We start from the raw sequence: 22,452 nt of genomic DNA on the forward strand, positions 1-22,452 counted from the left end.
TGCATACAAACTTATCATGTAAACTAGAAAGGGCTTGTTATCATATTATCCCTCACCCTCTCTGCTGATTAAATTGCATGTGAAATGCTGGCTGAGCTATGGTGCCCAACTGTTCGGTCAAACACTAGTCTAGATGTCGCTGTGTATTCCATGGAGATGACTAATGTCTATGATCATTTGACTTTAAGTAAAGCCAGTCACCTTCAATAATGTGGGTGGATCACACTGAGTCAGTTGAAGGCCTAAGAGCAACAATTGAAATTTATTGGAGAAGAAGGGATTCTGCCTCACACCGTAACATAAAAATCCTGTCGTAATTTCAGGCCTGCTGGTTTACCCAAGAGATTTCAGATTTACCAGCCTCCACAACTCCACAATCATACAAGTTAATTCCTTAAAATGAATTCTTTTGTAGATAGATGATATGCATATATACACAATTGGGTCTGTTTTTCTGGAGAGTGCTGAGTAAACTCTGCCCCTCAAAAAACAAACAAACAAGAAAACTAAAAACACCTATATTATTAGGAAAAAAACTTATAAGACAAAGCCCATTACATGAAATTACATTACTATAGACACATGCATGTTCGTACATATACACATGTAACAAAGATTGATCCAAGTTTTGGCTCAATGTCAAACGGTATTCTAGTAAAAATTTTTAGTTCAGTGATATCTGCACAGACATTTAAACTGGTTTGATGGATGTGAAAACTGCATTACCTTCTTCTGTTGAAGAAGAAAGAATGTAGCCACAGCCAGTCCGCATCTTTTCATGACCCACACTCTGAATCAGAGGCAATCACCACTTTTGGTCCCTAAGGAGTTCCAGGCTTGACTAAGTGCTGAATACCGTTATGCTTATACAACACAAAAGATTCACTTGATTCCTAAAATTCACCTCTCTTTCCTAACAGTTACATTATAAAAGAGCTAAACTGTGAGCACACATCACATGCACCCTTGAAATAGTTTTAAGGAAACTTCTTTTAGATGGATTAAACCTTAGTTCTGATGTGAGTATTTCATCACAAGTATTTCTAGAAAATGACTAGGAGTTTTTAATCCATAAAATAAATGATGATCATATTATTTGTCATAATTCTAAACATTTAGCAAAGAAATTACTAACTTTCAAAACTGAGTTCATTTAAGACAGTTACAGAAATCTTCTGCTTTATTCATTTTTAATACTTTTAACTTCACTTATTTTATATCTATTTCAAATCCACATTATTTCTCTGCATACCATAACTAGGTTTCCCAAGGGGTAAAAATCACTCGAAATATAGTTTTTCCTTTTATGCTTCATAACTGAAACATTCCTGCTGGCAATAGGTGAAAGAAAAAAAAAAAAAAAAACAGAAATGACAAGCACCGTGACATATGGGATAGACAGTACATATGCTTCAAAAACGTGAAAGGCAGAATTATAAAGTGAAAATACGTCCCATGAAAAGACCGCACAACTATTTCCTATGGTTCAAAATGCACTTGAAACACAGGGAATTTCTGACCGCAAGAAAAATGGTGATATCTACGCTATTCTTGAACTGTCCCTATAACAGAAGATACAGACAAGTACACAATTTACCAACCTAATTAAAAGTGCTCATTAAGTCAATACCACACCAATGACAGGCTGCCTTACATGTAAATGAAAGAGTTCTTCAATGACGACGTAGCCACACTGAATACTGAGAGCAATGCTAAGTGTGGGGATGGAGTACTGGAAACGAGCACACTTACTTTTACGGAGTTCAGGAAGTCGCTGACGTGGCCATAAGAAGACAGAGGAACAAAATCTGCCACGTTCTATTCTCACCGAGGACCATGGATCATAGTGGGCATCACCATTGGGAACTAGGCCACAAGCTTCACAAGGATAGAAACCACATGTTTTTCATTAACCGATATTTACACAGGGTCTAGTAAACATTTGTTTATTCAGAGAATTCTGCTAGCCTCTCAGGACCTCAGATTTGCAGACATTTCAAAATGCTGGTATGGGCTGTGGGAATTAAGGGGAGATGCCATACTCCAGAGGCCTTAGAAATGCATGTGGAGTGGATGTTCCAGATTCGTGTTTGAGGAAGTAACAAGACTCTCCTTTGAGCCCCATTCTCCGTATCAGCCTGTGCTGCTTTACTTAAACTTTACGGATCCCCTAATGTCCATGGTATGTATGCCACAGTTCCCGGAGTTCCTCCATTCCTTCTTTGTTTCAAGACTTGAAGTCATTTTTAGGTTACTTGGTTCCAGGTTCAGAACACAGTTCCAGGCCATAAAAAAACCATGGAGGGCAATATTCAAAGAGAGCTTAGATGCAGTTCAGAACCATGACTAGCCCCAGGTGTAGTTCACATGAGATAGACAATACTCATGTCACTCTTAAGCAGTATAAATTCATCTATCAATTACTGAGGATATTCACATCACTGATTTAGATGAGCTTCTTAAAAAAGAGCATAAACACAAAACTTACATAGAGCTTACGATCTAGTGGGCATGAAGCACAAACAAGCAGTGAATTACGATACTTTAAATGGAGATATGACAGTGATACACACAGGCTGTGTATAGGCCTCTTGCATGGGGTTGAAGGAGGCTTCCTTGACTTTACATTTCAATTAAGCTTTGTAGAACCCACTGGAATAAACCAAATGATGGAAGGTTAGCCATTCCAAGTGAATGATGCAGCATCTGCAACAGCAGGCTCTATGATTAGCAAAAACGAAAACAACAAAATCTTTTGCACAGTTTTGCAAGAGAGGATTTCGAGGCAAGAGTCTAGTACCCTGGATAGCTCCCTTGCAGCAAAGTTGACTGCAGAGACTGAGGTCTAGGAGACTAAGGAAGAAGGTTCAAGAATCTCCAGAACTTCAAATTCACCAATCTATCCTATATTCAAATTAAAACTCTTTGGCTTTTAAACTACCTCATCCAATCATTTCCTTCATTAGACCTCTGGAGCTATGTGTTTTCTGAATCATCATCCAATGACCTGATGCTCCTCAGAAATATCCTGGGAGATAATTCCTTCCCACTCTTCACTAGACAGTTAGTACTGCAGTGTCTTTATTTTGGTGTTTTGAGCAGCACTTGGACCTGGGACCCTCATAACTTTCCCAGGGGATGCTTTGTATTACACTCTCCCTCTGATCAAATTAGACTCTCCCGCTGTAGGGCCCTTCTCTTTTCTAAAGCTAGACTGGTATCGACGAAGATAACTCCCAATACTGCCATATTTACACCTTGAAGTACACTGTAGGAAATATTCTTCAAAGTTAATTTTAGCCATAATGTTGCTGTAAGTTTATATGCTTGCTGTGTACATACCTGTATTGACTTTGTGATGGCTCAATTTAGTAATCTATATTTTTTAAATTACTGCTATAGGAGATATACTCTAACCTTTAAGTAATTCATTTAGTAATGAAAACTTTGCATTTTCTTGGGTCCATCTGCATATGAATATAGTATTAAAAACTGAAAATGAAGTCAAATAATTATTCTTGAGCTCTCTGCCCAGTAGGTAATGTTCCCTTGAAAATATATGGATCCTGATGTGCAGACACTTTGGTTTTGTTATCAATAAGATATTTGGAATCTTTACCTGAAATAAGTTCCTCTTAGTCTGCATTTCTAATACCGAATCTGAGTTTGATTTAGAGGTATGGTTTAGAAGTATGTTCTCCTTTTTCTTAACCTTCTCATCTGATGTCTTCTCCCCTTTCAAGCTGTTCCTGAATGTCCTAAAGAATATTGTATATTAGAAAGGAGTGCTCACTAAGTACATTCCATATATTCTAACTTGAATGACTTAATGATCCGGTAATTTGCATATCTATAAATAACAAAAGACAAACAAAAATAGGTGAGGAAGAATTGCCTGGAGTGTTAACGCCTACATCTGTATTTATTTCTGCCATGTCTTTATTCATATACACTTGTTTGGTTTATTTGTAAACCTTACATAGGCCTATGATGTATCATTTGTTGCTACTGCCAAAACCAGACCAAAAAGCCACACACACAACAATAACCACTCACCAACAGAATCACAGTATTTAACTTTCCAGCAAAGAGTTCACGGCAGTGAACAGATACACAATAAATAACATGTGCGAGTCTGCATTTGGTAGATAAGGAAGTTATATCACTAAGATCTCCTGAAAAGTTGAAATAAGCTAGTGTGCCTAGCTTAACAAACACTTCCTAAACATAGGAATACATCTAGGTGTCATTAACGAATGGGGAAAATTAAGAGAAAGTATCATATGTAACCTCTGGGATACGCTTCTTTAGCTGTTCAGCATTCTAAACATATCATATTCAAATAAGGTTATAAAGGAGAATGGAGAAGAGCCGGGTCATCCTGAAATAAACAACTGACTTAGAATAAGAGACACACACAAGTCCTAAAGAATCAAAAAAGACATGGAAGAATGTGTATTCCATTTATGTGGAGTAAGCTGTTCAGGAACCATAGGAAGTAGATTCTTTTTGAAACAAGAAGACTGGCTTATACATAATAAGCATTTACAAAATGTACATTGTCAGTAATGATGAATGAGGTAGCTCTATAGTGGGATACAGGAAGATAAGGGAGATAACATGTAGCAAAATGAGGCAGTCTAGCGACCCTTAGAACCTGGAACTGGACTTGCCCTGCAGTCTGGAAAGCAGTATACAGACCCAGCTGTATGTATACTTCTAAGAAGTCCAACCAGCCCGCATATCTAAGGGCGGGACAATATGCCATAAATGGTCGGCATCGCAGAGGCCCAAGAATGAGTATTAGAAATGAAGCATACCTCTAGGGTCTGGAGGATTTAGAGATCCAGGAAAGTGTTTACTGGCCTTAGTTGTGACTATGGATAAAACTTCATGATTCCAGTTGTTGATAATTCCAATATGCTGCATTACGTACAGATATATATAGATACATATATCCCAGAGTATATCCTTGTGTGTGCCAATAAATAACATTATGTTCTATATTAAGAATATTAAGAATCATAAATGAAGGGAGAAAAAAAGCCTTACTCAAATGCTATGTGGAATGGTAATATCGCAGAAGTTATCAAGATGCAGAGGAAAATATTAGGTGAGAAATAAGTTTCGTTATAAGAAGGCAGCATTACTATAAATATGTTATAACATTAGAGCTGAACATAAAGGATGGCTTGAAGTTAAGTCCCAAAGTGTTGGGCTGTAAGTCAATTAGAAGGATTGTTCCTGAATCAGGGGCAAGGCTGAGGCTCCAGTTAATGATTAAATGATTCCAGTGACAGAAAAAGATTCTGACAAATGCTACAAAATAAGTCGTAAGTGAAATACTCAGTGAAACAAGCAATTGTTTTTAAATTTCTAATATTATGAATCTCCATTCATGTTATTGACTGATTTAAACACGTTATGAAATATATAACTCTATCTAGTTAGTCTAGCAGAGGGCTTCAGAATAACCAAATTTAACTGTCTATAGGATTATACAGAATCAGAATATTTAAACGTTTTTAAATGCGTCCTTTGCTACAAATACTTGACTGATTAAACCCACATTTAAATAAAGAAGTTGAAGATTAAAAGCCAAAAGAAACTAAAATGATATGACCATGTAATTTTTTTTTTCTCACTGGAGAAAAGGTGAATTAATAGACTGAACCTACGGTCCACTTAGCTTGAGCAAGGTACTCAAAGTTCTGTGTGAACTTTCCAGAAGATGAGCTGCATATCTCCAAATATGGAGAAGACCTAATGTTTAAACATCCTCTGCTTAAAGGTACTCATTCTTAAAATTATATTTGGTTTCATCTTAAATTTCCACAAATAAGTTGGGAGATTTTGACCAGTTGTGGTAAAAGAATTGTGATTGAGTGGTACTGAGGTAAATGACACCAGTGCTATAAAGAGCAATAGGAAGGTGGAAGCATGAGCTGTGCAAGTCTTCCATTATTCACATCACCCAAGACACAACAACAGCATCACCGACAATTGTAGCAACAGGGTGAGTAATGCACAGATAGTGCTGGGCCCTGAACTAGGAATAAGGAGGAAATACATTCTTTCACATGTTCTGTCTACTGGTTTCATAATTTCTTCATCATTGTAATTTTTAAAAAATCAATTTTGGTGTAGGTAGCTTGAGAGACCATAGAACAGAGCCTCAGTTTCCTCAACTCTAAAATATACACAAAACTTTACAATGTAAGGAGAACTGCATGGCAGAACATACATAAAGTGCTTACAATGGAAGACGTGTCCAGCATATTATAGCCATTGCTGCTGTTAATAAACATCTCAAAACTTGCAAAATAGAATGGAAAATAATACCCATGTTTACATATATTCTAGGACTCCTTTTATTTTAAAATATCTGTTAAAGTGTCAGTCTTTAGAAAAATATAAACTATGAAGGCATACAGTAATTCAACCAATATTTATTTATACGTTGGCCCCTGTTAATTCCAGATGATAACGAGCCAATCATACAAATACACATAAAATTGAAATTGCAGTGAGCATCACCAGGGAAAAGAACATAAAGCTAAAACAATATTTAACAGGGAAACTGATGTAGCAAAGAAGGCCGAAGAAGGTTTCCTTCGGGAAGGGATGCTTGAGCTCACATCTGAAAGGCAGGGGTGAGGGAGTTGCAAGAAAGGGGACAGAGAGGGAAGATAAGGAGAGGGAGGGGGATACTAAGAGAGATACAGAATTTGAACACATCATCTTTAATCTTGAAATGTGGTCTAAAATTTATTTCAGTAGTTTAAGATTTGGAGAGAAACTTCCACACTTGTGAAGCTATTGTCGTGCAGCTAGAATATCCTTACACAGAGAAGATGATTATAAATGGCAAGACCAAACATATCATGTAAGACTCAACAAAGCCAACCCCCCAAAAAACTCAACCTTTGTACACTGTGCCCATTTTTGCTTTATAAATGACTACCAATAAGGTCATCCTGAGGTCACTACTATCCAGTAAAATTCTACACTTATGTATCACTTCTCAAATCAACAGCAAATAGGTGTACAAGAATTAGAACCATATTTACATTTTTTATATTTAATTAAGATGAAAATATTCTGATGGAGAGTATAATATTTTCCAGGTCTAAATAGTTAAAGCTCTGTTATATCTACCAGTTGAAAAATATGTAGATACAAAATCGGTGGAAGACACAGCCTTCAAGTTTCACTATAAAACACTCTAGGTCAGTGGTTCTCAAACTGATTCTTATGGACTCTAAAGTTTGCATAAGAATTACATAGAGGGAGTTCCCATTGTGGCTCAGTGGTTAACGAACCTGACTAGTATCCATGAGGATGTGGGTTCGATACCTGGCCCTGCTCAGCGGGTTAAGGATCTGGTGTTTCTGTGAGCTGTGGTGTGGGTCTCTGATGCGGCTCAGGTCCCACAGTGCTGTGGTGTAGGCCAGCAGCTAAAGCTCCAATTAAACCCCTAGCCTGGGAAACTCCATATACCAAGAGTGCAACCCTAAAAAGACAAAAGAGGGAAAAAAAAAAAAAAAGAATGACATAGAGGACCCCACAGCAGTTTCCAATTCAATCATTCAATGGAATTGCAATTTAAAGAGTTCACTGGTGCTTCTGCTCAGGGAACCACATTTAGAGACTACTGCTCTAGGTTAAGAATTTACAGTTAAATAATAAAACATTTCCTTATAAATGACCTTTAGATTTTATTATCAGAACATAGTTAAATAGTGTTCAAAAATGTTAATAAGTTTAATTAAAATTTACAAAATTATTAATACAGTGTAAAAAATGCAAAACCAAAAGCTGTATTTTAAGTTGCCCTAGGTATAGGGCCAGGAATTTGGCCAAATTTTTATCTGTCAAAGATCTAGGTAGAAATATTTTTTTTAATTGTAATCTCATACCACGGATCCTAGTGACTATTTTCAACCACCAGTTTTTCTTTGCCATTTTGTTTAGCCCACATGAAAACAGCTTAAAGTGAAACACAGTCATTTTAAAGTAAGAACTGAAAGCAATATCCTGGTACTGTGTCAATTGCAGTTTAGACTGGGTAGCTTTACATTTTTATATTACGTTTAGTTGAAGCTACATATTGAAGTATGTTTCTTTTGTTAGAGTCATTCATCAATCTCCTCATCTTTTCTCACTGCTTCTCCCATGCTAGACGTCATGTTTTTTTCTTAACTGACACTCTCACATAGTGAAGATAATATTGCTGATAAAAGCATACATCTTCAATATGAAGCAAATAGATTTTGTCACTACCCAACAGGGAAATCACGCAGAAGCTGTCAGTCATACAGTAGGAGAGATTACATTATCAAAGTGATACACCTTTGACATAGAGTCCAAAACCAAACTCAAAAGAGACCAATTAACAGGTATGCTGGTCTGTATTTTGACTGCACTGGAAAGCATCCCATTCCTGCATGAATATAAGATTGGTGATTTAATAGGCTTTTCACTTCTGTAATAACTCTTATCTATTCCCTGTCAACAAACTATGCATGAAAATCTTTTAATTCAACTAATCTGAGAGCAATTATATTTTTTATTGAAAGTCATATCTAATATTTGTACTATTTCCTTACTGTCACCATATCATACATCTGAGGTGTTGTGTTGAAGAGACAGGCTCCATGTCAATTCAGACCTCTCCCCTTATGTTCTAAAAATGCAGAAGTGCATTTTAAACAGTTCTGTGTTTGTATGAAATAAGTTCAAAATAGAGACAGAGCATGATTCTATTAGTAATTCAACCTATGTACCAGGAGATAGTTAAAACAACTTTTTTTTTCTTTTTTTTTTTTTTCTCTTTTTAGGGCTGCACCCATGGCACATAGCAGTTTCCAGGCTGGGGGTCAAAGCGGAGCTGTAGCTACCAGCCTATGCCACAGCCAGAGCAACGCAGGATCCCAGGATCCAAGCCATGTCTGCGACCTACAGCACAGCTCACAGCAACACTGGATCCTTAACCCACTGAGCAAGGCCAGGGATTGAAACCACATCCTCATGGATGCTAGTCAAATTCATTTACTGCTGAGCCATGATGGGAATTCCATAAAAACAATTTTGAAACTATTGCTACAATTCTAAAATTGTTCCCAACAAGCCCTACATTATAGCTGTATATTCATGGAAAATAATATGAGGAAAGATTAACTGTTACGTAGATGCATTATAGCTTTAAAAGTGAAAAAAATATCAAAAATTATGTAAATTATGTAAATGAGTTACACATTTTATATGAATAAAATATTAAGCATTCAGTGACTGCTCATTATTAATATAGCTGTTCTTTTACCTATCTCCTAATCTTTCCCTTAGAGCAAATCTTAGGAGGACTGGTTAAGGATGCACCTCAAATACCTCGCTTCATGTACTATCTTGTTATTAATGTGAAATTCAACACTTTAGTGTGATGTGGTATAATTAAATATTTATATATCTATAAATATATACCAGCATCTTTTTCATTAAAAGTCAAGATAAGATCAAAGATTTTTGTCTTAGGTACAGATAACACTGACAATTCTAAGAATATAGTGTACAGCAGCACGCTGCATATCAAAAACAAACTCACTCTGTACTTTGCACATCAAATTTAACTACTCTGCAGTATCAAAATCTATTTCAAAACGAACTTACCTTTCCTTATATCTTTTGTTCCTTTCTACAATTCCAGGAGACTTGCATCTTATACCTTACAGCCTCATCCACAAGCCACTAATCCTATTTATCCTTTAAGATCAAGACCAAGCAAGTCTTATCTTCCTTGGAAGCCTTTTCAGAAAAAATCCAGTATGAAATGTTATTGTCATGCTCTGAACTCCTGCAGCCTTCATTAGACATGCAATCTCTTATTGTCAAGAACTGTTAACTCTGTGCAAGCCTGAGCTTCAGAACTACTCCAAATGGAAAGTAAGCTTCTGGAGGGCAGGAAGCAAGGAAGTCTTATGTTCTGCCACATTATCTAGATAGTACCTTGCACACAACAGGCCCTTTACTGTGAACACTATGTTGAGTAATAAAATGTAATGAGTTCCGTATCTATAATATTTTTTCATTTTCTACTTCACAGGTTTGATGTAAACTAACACTCTATAGTATAAAAATACATCATTAAAATAATAAACAGTTGCTGATTCTCTGACAGTGTCAAAAGTATTCAGAAATATGATTTTTTTAATGATTGAAATAATACAGCTCATCAAATACATTCTAAAATTCCCCATCAGTTCTATATTGCAATGATTCAGGAAAGTTAAAGTAATGCTCCTCAGAATGGGGTGTTCAGTCCAAGTTCTAATATATAAAACCACACATAATGCAATGTTAAAATAGTATATTAAACCCATATGAATCTAATCAAATCAAAGTAACAAATCCTTAACTCTATTTTGTCTTCAAAATAAAGAGGACTGTTATGCAAAGCTACTTTTACACGGGGGGGGGGAACTGTTGGCGTGTTTTGATCAAAATAAGTAGCTCCTTAATTAATACCAAATGAAGACAAATCACTCTGACAATAAATTGGTTAGTTTACTTCTCTTTCTTCTCTGTGAAATTATTGAACCAGTGGTTGCCACATAGAATTTTTATGTTTTAAAAACACTGTGCTTGGCAGGTGCTTAGAGACACCTCAATTTAAAATAATAATAAGGATACTGTCCTCTCTCAGTCACAAGCCAGTTATAGGTTCTATGAAAACAAAGGCTGCTACTTTTAAGAACAAACATAAATTTTCCAAAGATACTTGGTAGATACCATCCTAAGACATTTCTAAGCTTCAAGTTATGTCTTTGGAATTTGTGCCTGTTATAAAGCAAACAGAAAAAGAAAATGAAACAAACTAATTGTGTTGTAGCCTAGATTGATGTAGCATTTTAGGTCTTAATAGCTGGTTCTAATTCTAATCAATAATAAGTGAATATAAACTCACCTAGGTATCTGCTTCTCTTTCTTCCTCAAGGCTTTTAAGAAAACCAGCTTTATGGTAAAATGTGTGCACATTATTTTTAATAGCCTTTCTTAGGGGTAAAAATGGAGGATATGTTACATAGCAATAGGAAGGTATTCAACTGTAAAGATACTAGAAATGAAAGCTGTTGAAACCAAGTAGGTACTTTCTGTCTTGTAGGTATTACTGGTGGGCTAAAGAGGTAGGAGGAGTGGTACATAAAAGCATTAAAGGGCAAGAGACCAGTAACTTCTAAGAAGCATTTCTTTTTCTACCTGTAAAATGACAAGTGCTTTTCTGACTTCCTTCATCTCATATTCAAGCTTCCACGAAAAAGGGGATGGAAAGCAGAATTGCTTCTAATTCTGAGAAGTAAAAAAGAGGGGAGATACGGTAGAGAGGAACAGAGAGAGAAAGGAGAAGAGAGGGGGAGAGAGGAGCTCAGGAAACACGGAAGGAAACCCCGAGAAATTTCACAACTCTTTGCCATAAATAGCCTTTCTTCTCACTCTGGATACCTCCTCCTTTACATCAGCAAGGCTCAGCCTCCACGCGCAGAGAAGCACCATTCACAAATCCCTCCGTCACCCCATCGCACACCCCTGCCCCTTGATGGCACCGCCTGTAAGAGTCCCTGGGACACATGCCAAAAGGGGTGAGGGGCAGGGAGCAAGGGGACACCTGCCGTTTCAGCTCCGGACTGATTTTCTTTGCAGGTGAACCAACGCATTGATTAGTCAGGAGCGCGAATACACACACACACACGCTCACGCACACACACCCCTCTCCCCGGAGCCCTTGACACGCCACCACAAAGCAATTTGTTCCCACTAAGTCTCTGCTGCTCTTGCCGCCGCTGGGGAGGGTCTCGCCTCCAATCCAGGAAGCCAGCGCCGGAGGACGAGCGGGCGGAGGCAGGAGGCCGTCCGGCTCGGGCACTGCGGCTCCGCCGGGAGCCCCGGGCTCCCCGCCCCCTTCCTTCCCCCCCCTCCCCCTCCCCCTCCCCCTCCCGCCGCCGCCCCCGCCCCCGCCCGGGCGCCCGCAGCCCCGGCGCCAGCGCCGCCACGCCGCCCTTACCTGCGGGACGCGAGCGGCCAAGGAGGGGAGCGGCCGCCAGCCTGCGCCAACTCTTGCCTCCGTGGCCGGCCGCGCTCCGCATCGCCGCAGAGTGGCGGCCGCCGCGGCGGCGGGGAGCAGAGCGCTCAGGAGCGCAGAGGCAAAGGCCCCCCGCAGCGCGCGGGGAGTCGCGGGCCCGCAGCCCGTCCGCCTCCCTCCCGCCCGGCCCGCGAGGCCAGGTCTCCGCGCCGCGCACGCGGGCCCGCGGCCGGCGCCCCGGGCCTGGGCGGGGGCTGCTCCGGGGCGGCCGGGGCACTGCGCGGTCACCTGCCGGGCGGTCCCTCCGCGTCGGCCCGGGGCCGGCCCCGGGGCGGCGGCTACGCGAAGCGCGACCCTCCCGGCGCGGGGGCACCGGGGGGGCGTTACTACCTTGAGGGCTCCGCGCCGCTGGTTGGGCTCCTCCAGGGCACTCGGGGATTTATGTCTTCGGGGGACGGGGGTGTCTCTCCGGGTCCCCCTCCTCAGCCCTCCCTCCCCTTCTCGGCTGTTGGGCGCCTTCGCTGCACTCCCAGTTGCACCGAGTCGAGCTGTGTTATTTAATAATCCTCCTGCTCCTCCCGCCTGCGCCGGCAGGGCTGCTCTGCCTGAGCCACCGCTTCGCAGTCAGTCATGTTGTGGAGAGAGGGAGGGAGGGAGAGGCGGATTGGCAGTCGGTCGGCGACTATTTGTGGTGAGAGAGAGACGAGCAGAGCTAGAGGAGGGCAGGGGAGGGACGTGGGGAGGCGCTTCCAAGTGTGTGAGTGCGCGGAGTGCGACTGAGTGGGGGACACCGAAGCCACGTCCCTCGCAGGCCCTGCTCCCCGACTGCGAGCAGGGCGGCGGCGAGCGCGCGGCCTTTATAGGGGCCGGGGCGGGGGCGGGGGCGGGGGGGAGGCTCCGAGGGCGGCGCCCGGCCAACTGCGTCCGCGGGTTACCACGCACGCAGCCTCGTGCCTTAACGCGCGCACACCCACTGCTGGCCCGTTGCTGAGTTTTCGTTTCAGGGGCAGCGATAGCGATATCCGACCGTGCTGACTTGGCTTTCCTCTTGGTCCATCCTCGTGCGTCGCTGGAGTCCAAGTGCACGGGTAGGTCAAGACTGGAAAAGCCGGGCAGGAATCTAAAGCGATCGCGGTAATGCTGAAAAGTCACCCTGTCTTTTCTCCCCAAACCACCTATGTTCTTTCGCTTCCACCTCTCAAGGAGGAACTTGGGAGGTTTGTCCTCCTCTTTCCGATCTCACCCAGCCTCTTCACATCCTGACACATCTCCTCCTTCAAACGCAGCAAGAAACCTGGCTTCCTTTCTTAGGCAGATGGTACACACCAGGAAATATTTACAGCAGTCAAGTCTTCTGTGGGATCATGGAAGTTGGGACTGCGACCTGGAGTGGAACTTGGATTCCTGTACATAAAGCCCTAGATCACGTGGGAATTACAAGCAGAATCAGCTACCATTTTGACACTTGACTGATGGCCACGTGGAAAAAGCTTGCCCCTTCAGTGATGGGGAAGACTTCTGATGCGTGGTTCTGTGGCTTAATTTATTTTCCCTCAGTCCTCTCTCCTATTGCACTGTATCATTTCCCTTTAGGTTCGCCCTGGGTCCTGAACTCTCCCATCCATCCCCTTCTTTATTGCTACTTCTTTTATCTTTATGTCTTTCGCAGACAGTACAGCAGATGGAGTGCATTTAGCTCTGTGTGTGTTGGGAACATTTTTTTAACCAATTCGGGTGGCTTGTTGGACCATTTCAGATGGATAAGACAACGCCAGCGTTGTTTGTACACCAACTTACTTCCTTTACACTCTGACTAGCCTCCTGCCCATATGACAGAATCTTTGCGATCTCACCAACTGTCCTGGCAGACAGCTTCCAGCAAACAAGCAATCTATGCTTCTTTCAAGGTTGTGTGTGTGTGTGTGTGTGTGTGTGTGTGTGTCCACACGTGCTCGCTCGCGCTCGTGCATGCATTCTAAATAATGTGGTCATAATCTGACTTCTGAAACATGAATGCATTGAGTATATAAGCAAGGTGTACTTTTTGCATAAGTACTACTGATAGACGTATATTTTGGTATGGAGACAACCCTACTTTGGGCAACAACTGTGGGAAATTTTTTTTTTTTCGTAAATTTGACAAAGGAATTTAAGAACATCTAGGAAGCTAGGGTTGACAACTCAGTTATTGTAGCTTCTCTCTTTATTAGTAGCTATATGACCGTTGCTGTGTCCCCAGGTTTGGGGGGTATGCTGGCCCATCATACATTCTCCATTCATTTTACCTTTACCATCAATTTTCTTTCCTCTTAATTCTTCTATGTCTTATACAAAGAGTTTAGAATCTGTTAAAGTCCATTAAAAGTGGCTTAAGCGTGTAATCAAGAAGGAGCAGCAAAGTTGGACTCAGTGGACAAATGTATCAGTAACATAAAAATACAGGATATTATAGTTCCTTTGATTAAATATTGATAAATGTATATGCTAATAGAGGATATTGAGATTTAATATGTGTACCTGTGAAAAAGCTATTACCATTTCTTCAGTTGTATAGATCAGGAAAGTCAGATTTGGGGCAGGAAGGTAGTTAACCTTAGGTACTGTACAAATTAAGGGGTGCAGCTGGAAGTCAGCCTAAATGTGCCTTATACTACTGTCCTTATTGCCTCCCATTCAGAACACTTGGCTTAATGGAAAGTCAATAGTTTCTTTAGAGCTTTCAATAATTACTAAATAAGCATATCTGCATTCCCTTGGCATTTTCCTTCTACCCCCTCCTTCTTTTTCTAATGTAAGAACAATTTGCAGAATGTTCATTCTTTTAGGGTTAGGGCTGGATTTTAAAAGTCCTAACTACTCGGATTTATAGATTAAAAAAAAAAAAAAAAAAAAAAAAAAAAAAGCTAGGAAACTTTTCGCCAAAGTCCTTACTAAAAGAATCCTGCTATTACTTCAGAAGGAAATTTTGTGTAAGAGATATTCCTGATCCAAACTTTGAACTAGCAAATAAATATGTGCTTTATTTAAATAGGCATTTAAGAAAAAAGTTTTTCCCCTTTAAGGATGATGCTGAAATATATTGGGCAAGTTTTTGGTGTTTTTATTGTCCAAGTTCTCTATTTATTTAATTGTCATCGATAGTGATAATTTAATAATGAACTCTATATTGCCTAGTTCAAAATTAATTATACATTAGACCAGATATTTCAAGGACACTTTCAGTAACCACAACTGATTATAATTTTCACACTCTCAACTGCATTCCTAATTAGTGAGAACCATGAAAATCTGTCAATTGCCTTTTTTCAATGAGGTATTAAAGTCAACATTTCTTGCTTAATTTTATAATAATTTTGCTTGCCAAGTCCAAAATTCATATACGTCAGACCCATAAGATATGTGAAAATACATAACACACTTCTGTAAAGTGAATTCATTTTAACTATTTTGTACTTCTGTTAAGAAAAATCTTTACTAGAAAGCCCATTTATAAATTATAATGAACATTTTAGAAGTTAAGTAAATGAATTATTTTTTTAAGATCGCTTAATGTTTCAAGTAGAATTTCCCACTTTGCTACATTTTTCATAATACAGTTTTTGTTGTGATAGGAAAACAGAAAGTTAATGGTTCTTTCCAATTTGTTCATTTTCATCTCTTATGCTTGCTGCTGTTTGGTTCCCAAGTGCATTTAACTGGCAAGTTCAATGAATATTTGGCATTGTACCACTTGATGAAAGCAGAAAAATTAGGTTGCCAATTACATATGTGCCCCTTATGTGCACTGAATTCCCACTGAAGTGATGAACCAAATTAGAAATTCTTCAGTGCTGGTACGTAAAAAGTGATATTAGTGCCAAGGGAAGTAAGGGAGATAATTTTTCTTTCCAACTCAATTACAGTAATAAAAGTCATAAGGTGTTTTAGAAAGTGAATTAACTTTAAAATATTTGCAAAACAATGTTGGTAGATGAAGTACCAGAAAACAAATTTAAAATCTGCTGAGTTTTTTTTATTCATTTTAGTTTGTGTGTGTGTGTGTGTGTGTGTGTGTGTGTGTGTGTGTGTGTGTGTGTGTAGTTCTCATGTGGCACAGTGGGTTAAGGATCTGGCTTTATCACCGCAGTAGCTCAGGTCACTGCTGTGGCACAGGTTCAGTCCCAAGCCTGGGAACTTCCATATTCTGCTGGCACAGCCAGAACATTTTTTTTAAAGTTGCTTTTTTTTTTTTTCTGTCCTAGTTATTTTATCATCCTTTGATTTACTTCATATTCTATCATAATTATCCAATCACTATGAAGAAATTTAAATGAAGACCGTTTCTCCCCTTTGCTTCAGCCTAATAGTATAAAAGACATTCAAAAAAATATATGAATATGGTGTTAACATTCTGGATTTTCTCCATATTACTAAAAGATAAAATATATTTTATGACAATTGTTGTAAAATTAAGGTGGTGTTATGGATACCTTAGAGCAGCAGGCAACTTTAATGGAGATTGAGGCTGAAATTTGCCCTGGATTCAAGACCAAAGACTGATGAGTCAGTGTGGGACAAGAGAGGGGAGAACAAACTCAACTGCAGTTTGTAGTCCAAAGAACACAGGAAAACTCTGTATTAACATGGGAAGTCTTTTAATTGGAGCAACCAGTCAGGTAGGTGGGACACTAGTAGAAAAATATTAAGACAATGATTTTTTAGAAATCTGGTAGTGGCTGCTATGTGTGGCAAATTGTCTTTTTGCAGCAGAAATTCTGCCTACTGGCAGAACAGCAGGATCTATCCTTGCCCTTGCTCAGTGGAGGAAACTGAAAGGGCAGGCAGGTCAACGGCCCAGAATTTCAGAGAGGAATCCTCTCCAGACGCTAAGCCCAGATGACTGGCTCAAAATATGCCCTGCATGAGCTCTCTTTGATCTGGGAACTACACAGACAACAAGGATTCATCCCATGGGACAGATGTGGTAGCATACCCTCAAGGTGAAAGGAAGCCACTGTCCTTATCACAGGGCTACCATTCCCAGTATTACAATGTGATCTAATTCTAAGCCCATTTAATGGACCAGCAGGATGGAAAGCAGAGGGTGCAGAGAGCCATTGCTTACCCAGCAACTGAGGAAATCCTGAGTTTCCAGAGAAAAATATCCAGTCTAGTGGACTGGAAAAACGCGAGGTGGCAGAAGGAGGAGAGAACTGGCAAAACACTGATGTTCTCTGAATTTACATCTCTCTATTGTTTAAGAGAGATAAAATGTATGAAAAATAATACTTTATTATTATTTAATACACCAACATAAAACCAAAGGAGTCATTTTAAGTAGATTTACCAGTAGAAACTTTCCCTCGTATATAACTTCTTTATCTTTGTCTCTATTTCCAAATGTGATTTGTGAGGTCTTATGAAAAATAATCTCAAGACTTCTCACCTTCTCATGAGATAATTTTCATGGTTGAATACTTGTTTTGTTCTGACTGCAATATTTAAAAATATTGATCCAGTTGATTGGTCATTTGTTGATGTCTGTGTTATGTCTAAGCGATTTTTCTCGTTGGACATTTGAGTTTTCATTGGATAAAGTTATTTTTTCATTGGATTATTATGACTGTCCATGGACATCTATGTTTTTCTAAGCACTTCATTAAACTAAATAGAACTTAACACATTTTTTAGAGAAATCATAAATTATCACTGAAAATGGTATATTGATAAAATCTGAAGCTGTAATAAATCTACGTAAGTCAAATACATTTAATTATAACAATATAAGTGTATCAAAATTGTAATAGTACTCTTTACTATTTAGATATATGGTAAAAATAGACAATGCTAATAAAATAATCTAAACCATATTAAACCAGTACTTAAGCAGGTTGGAAACTGGTCTTGCCATCTGTCAGTTTCTATACTGGCAGTTTCACAAATGAGATCTCTTTTTAACAAAACATCACAGCAGGAGATACAGACATGTGAATTGTAATTAAAATGTGAAAATGCATTTCCTAGTCTTTGTCACTTATATAGAGCTTTTCTTATATTGTGAAATTCTACACTTAAAGAGTTAGCCAAAATGGAAATCATTTTTATTTTGCCAAATCTATACATTATTGACCATAATTTTAACTTCAGTGATGATTGCTTGTGTTATCATAAATTGAATTGTGTTTTCTTTATGTCTGCTTCATGTAGTAGTGAGAATCAATTATTTTTAATCATCCAAATGTAGAAGATAAAGAGGAATAATTTGTATATATCTAATCTAGATCTGCTAAGGATTAATGGCATTGCTTTATATTACTTACCACTATATTCTGTTAATAAAAACAATATGGATTTTTTTTTTTACTTTCTGGAAAAAAATAAACCTAAATGAGATAATTAGTTTGTAATGGAAAAGATGCCTAAGTTTTATAGATAGACGAATAATAGTTTTCATGGTTCAGAGCATTTAGATAAAATACAGATCAAAATATGCAATGAAAGAAATATAACTATAGTTAGTGCTATGTATTATATATATTAATTGCTGTATTTTGAATAAGTGTTTAAAAAATCAGTGGTAGCATATTAACTAAGCTTAAAATAGTGTATTTACATTCAAATAGATCTGAATTTTAATTTTCCCTCTCCGTTTTCAACATATTGAATTTTTTCTAGATACTTAGTCAGCATGTGTTCTTCTCATTTGTCATCATGGGACTTATTATCTGTGTGTGTATGTATTATATATCCAAACATATCCACATCCCTAACTTAATTTTGGGGTGCAACAGTATTTGTATTTCTTTGTATTACTGTCATTTATAACTTTCCTTCAAATGTTAACATTTTAACAAATACAATGGGTATTGAGATAGGAGTGAGTCATTAAATCACTATGTATTTGAATGTTTCAAATACAACTGTTATAAAATATCCCATCTTGTTTATATGCATTTCTTACAATGCAAAGTTGAAACTGTTGTGACAGTGGGTAGGGATTATGTCCCTTCTGCTTGAAACTGAGCAGATCTTTGTGACTGCCTGTACCACTAGAATACAGTGAAAATAATGTTATATGATTTCCCAAGTTAAGGTCATAAAATTGCCATTTACTTTATCCTTTTTCCCAGGGACTATTGCTCTTAGAACCTAATCACCTGCTGTGGGGGAAGCCGTGCAAGCTATGGAAAGACCCACACGGAAAGGAACTGAAGCCATTAGCCCTCAGCACCCTCTACCAGACTCCACACGCAACCAGCACCAGTTCGCCAGGCATATGTGTGAGCCATTTTGGCAGTATATCCTCTGTCTATCTGCTCTAGCCAGATAGAGTGGAGCACAGACAGGTCGTATTAATTTTTACCGCTACGTACCAAATTACTACAAACATAGTGGCTTAAAATAAATACCAATGTATTAGATCATAGTTTTGTAGGTCAGAATTCCGGGCAGCTGTGTCTCGTTCTCTGCTTATTATCACAGCCTGAAATCAAGGTGTTAGCTAGGGTGAGTTCTCATCTGGGGCACTGGGACACACATCAGTTTCCTGGCTCTTTCCAGTTGTTGGCAAAATTCAGGTTATTGCAGTTGTGTGACTGAGGTCTCTTTCTTTTACACATGACTTCCTCCATCTTTAAGGCAGCAACAGCAGCTTTGACGCTTCATACTTCAAATGTTTAACTTCTCCTTCTACTAACTGAATAAAATTCTCACACTAGACTATAAGCCAGTCGTGGACCCATGACTGATTTGCTCATCATTATATCCCCAGGACCTACTGGAAACAAAATACTGGGGCCTCGAGACAGGCAAGCGGTGGTGCATATGACTGAAGATTTATTCTCTGTCATTTCCAAAAGACTAGGTGCCTTATGGACAACTATTTCCCATAGTTTTGGAGACCAGGTAGTCCAAGATCAAAGAACCAGTGTAGTCATGTTCTGGCGTGGGTCCTCTTCCTGGTTCAGAATCAATGCCTTCTCCACAGTGCCTGTGTCCTCTCCTGGTGGCCATGGGATTTCTGCAGTATCACTTTTGTAAGAACACTGATACCATCCATAAGGATGAACCTTCATGAGTTAAGTACCTCCATAAGCCCCACCTCCTAATACCGTTACATTGGGTATTAGGATTTCACCTTACAAATTTGAGGAGAATGTAGATATTTAGATCATAGCAAAGGTCAAGACCAGAAAACACAAGAAACCTCAGAATAAACTCAACTGTGCCCAAGAGCTTTAGCTGTTTAATAAGTATTGATAAATATGTATTAGTTTTCTCCTTTTCCATTTATTATGGTGTGTTTAATGGGTTCCAGCAAATAGAATGTCACATCTCTGAAAAATAACATGAGATTAATAGTCATTAGATATTTCTGGTACAGAATTATGGAATCATAGAAAGGAAATACTGAACAATAATCTGAAAGGATAAAAATAAAAGAGAAAAGCAAAACTCATATGAAATAACTTTACAAGTAGTCCTGGATAAAGAGAATTCCTAGATAAATAAATCACAATTTATGTAGCCATGAGTCAACAAGTGACATATTGATTTTTTTTCTAGAAAATCAAGATAAAATGACAGACTGAGAGTCAGTTTAAGCATTCTGCAGTAGCATTTCACTGATGTGATAACATGAGAGTAGTTTGAAAACCTAGATTAACTGTGCTAATTTCTCACCAATCTTGTTTTCTTTAGTATCTATAAAACATCCTAGGATCATAGGAAAATAAATGTGAAGGGATTTTTAGTTATTCAGCAGATTTGCACTTCAGATATTAAGAAGCCAAATATTAGGGATATTAAGATTGGGGGGGGGAATTCCTGCAACTGAGACAGCCATGGACAAATAATTAGAATACAATATTCTGTGGAATAAAAGTATATAAAAGCAGCTACTCCTTGCTTTCAAGGAAATAGTCCAATGATAGCCACATTACAACTAATAATGACAGTAGTTCATTCTCAGCTCTCATTCTGCTTTGGTAGACTTCGGACTGGAGTGAGTTTGTGCAGTGTTGGCGTACTTAAAACTGGAATTGTGTTTCCAGAATCACCTTCCTAATATGGTTCTGAATTAAAGGTTGGCCAAAAAAGACATCTTCTTGGATTTGGACGGAAGAAATGAAGCAGCAGCTATGGCACATGCTGAAGAACAGTGTAAAGAACCAGGTGCTGTTTCAGCTCATGCTCCTTGTTGATCTGCTAGCTCACCTTGCTTGGTTGCGGGCAGCAGCAGTGCCTGCAGCTCCTTCAGCTCCTACTGGTTGTCCTGCAGTTAGTGGGTGGGTCCATTGTGAAGGGTGTCTTTGCATCATCTATCTGTGTGTCCTTTGTCATGTTGAAGTCAGAGGTGGTGAGAGAGATATGTAGGTAGAGATTGTCTTTTGGAAATCCAGTTTATTCCCAGGATTCCAGTTTGTCCAGCTGACCACCAGACCACACAACTTTTCTTCCCAACTGCCAGTTCTGCCCATCTCAATGACTTCAAGTTTACCATTAGAGCAGTAGCAACAGAGCTGCATAGACTTCTTCCCAGACCCGAGTCACATAAGACCTAATACCTATAACAAAATCCCTTATCACAGATCTCTCATATGGATTCTGCCTTTCTGATGAGATGCGTACTTGCCTGGATGTATTTTGTAGGAAAAAATCCAAAGGAGTATGGAGGATTGGGTATAGATGGTGAGGAAAGGGAAGAGTCAAAGTGACTAAATCATAAATAAACATGATAATTTTAGTCATTGCCTTCTATTTGAAACTTTTCTTACGTGTGACTTCTGGGACGTCATAGTGCCCTGTTTTTATTCAACTCAACTCCATGACCTTTGCATTTGGAGTATTCCAAGATGCAAGACTTAAACTTAGATTTTCTATTTATAAATTCATTTCTTTGGTGAGCTCATTTAGGCTCAGAGTTTTAGGACTGTCTGATTGCTTATGACATCCACATTTGTATCTCTGGCCCTGAACTCCTAATTCATGTCTAACTACCACATGATATCTCTGCTTATTTATCGCAGCATCTCAAGCTTAAAAATGTACAAAGACTCTGAATTCTCCTGCAAACCTGTCCTGTATACTGTCTTCCCCATCATTGTCAATGGCAATTGTCTATTCTTGTAGTTGTTTGCGTTGAAGACCTTCGTGTCATTTCTAGTTTCTCTTTTTTTCTTAATAAGTTTTGTGCTACGACATAACTTAAGCCACCGTCATCTATCACCTAGGTTATTGTGATAGCCTTCTAACTGACCCCTGCACCTACCTTTGCCCCTCACAGTATATTCAGTCTCAGAACAGTAGGCAGAACTGGCATGTTAAAAATCTAAGTCATATCATGCCACTGTTCTGTTCAAAAGTCCTGCAATGGCATCCCATCTCACTGGGGTAAAAGC

The 22,452-nt window shown here is 39.1% G+C and overlaps 2 protein-coding genes across 22 annotated transcripts in view; one reads left to right on the plus strand and one right to left on the minus strand.

Moving 5' to 3' along the window:
- Window positions 1-12,676, minus strand: part of CCSER1 (coiled-coil serine rich protein 1) — a 1,212,324-nt gene extending 1,199,648 nt beyond the window's left edge. For 11 of the 21 annotated variants that reach the window (XR_014813355.1, XR_014813354.1, XM_021100741.2 and 8 more), the window contains exon 1: window positions 12,464-12,676. The gene's annotated coding sequence lies outside the window, so the exon portion shown is untranslated. Of the gene's footprint in view, window positions 1-1,752; window positions 1,879-3,619; window positions 3,759-12,055; window positions 12,119-12,463 lie in introns of those variants that run through there. The other 10 variants (XM_084973403.1, XM_084973402.1, XM_084973408.1 and 7 more) reach the window with 2 other exon arrangements.
- LOC146401071 (uncharacterized) lies at window positions 5,029-21,805 on the plus strand. The gene is made up of 4 exons (XM_084971137.1): window positions 5,029-5,113; window positions 11,514-11,602; window positions 11,814-13,161; window positions 19,183-21,805. The coding sequence occupies exons 1-3, from the start codon at window positions 5,029-5,031 to the stop codon at window positions 13,062-13,064; spliced, it is 1,425 nt and encodes a 474-aa protein (XP_084827263.1). The 3' UTR covers window positions 13,065-13,161; window positions 19,183-21,805.
- The last annotated feature ends 647 nt before the right edge of the window (window positions 21,806-22,452 follow it).

This window comes from Sus scrofa, chromosome 8 (genome assembly GCF_054392235.1).
Source record: "Sus scrofa isolate SSC_HxYL_T2T_F1_AM1 chromosome 8, Sscrofa_HxYL_maternal_Yorkshire_Landrace_v2.0, whole genome shotgun sequence".
In the NCBI taxonomy this organism is placed as follows: Eukaryota; Metazoa; Chordata; class Mammalia; order Artiodactyla; family Suidae; genus Sus; species Sus scrofa.

Coding starts and splice junctions, on each gene's coding strand:
- LOC146401071 (XM_084971137.1), top strand. CDS start 5,029: ATGAAGGGAGAAAAAAAGCCTTACTCAAATGCTATGTGGAATGGTAAT. Junction 5,114..11,513: donor GATGCAGAGGAAAATATTAG/GTGAGAAATAAG, acceptor CCTTTACATCAG/CAAGGCTCAGCCTCCACGCG. Junction 11,603..11,813: donor GCCCCTTGATGGCACCGCCT/GTAAGAGTCCCT, acceptor GTTCCCACTAAG/TCTCTGCTGCTCTTGCCGCC.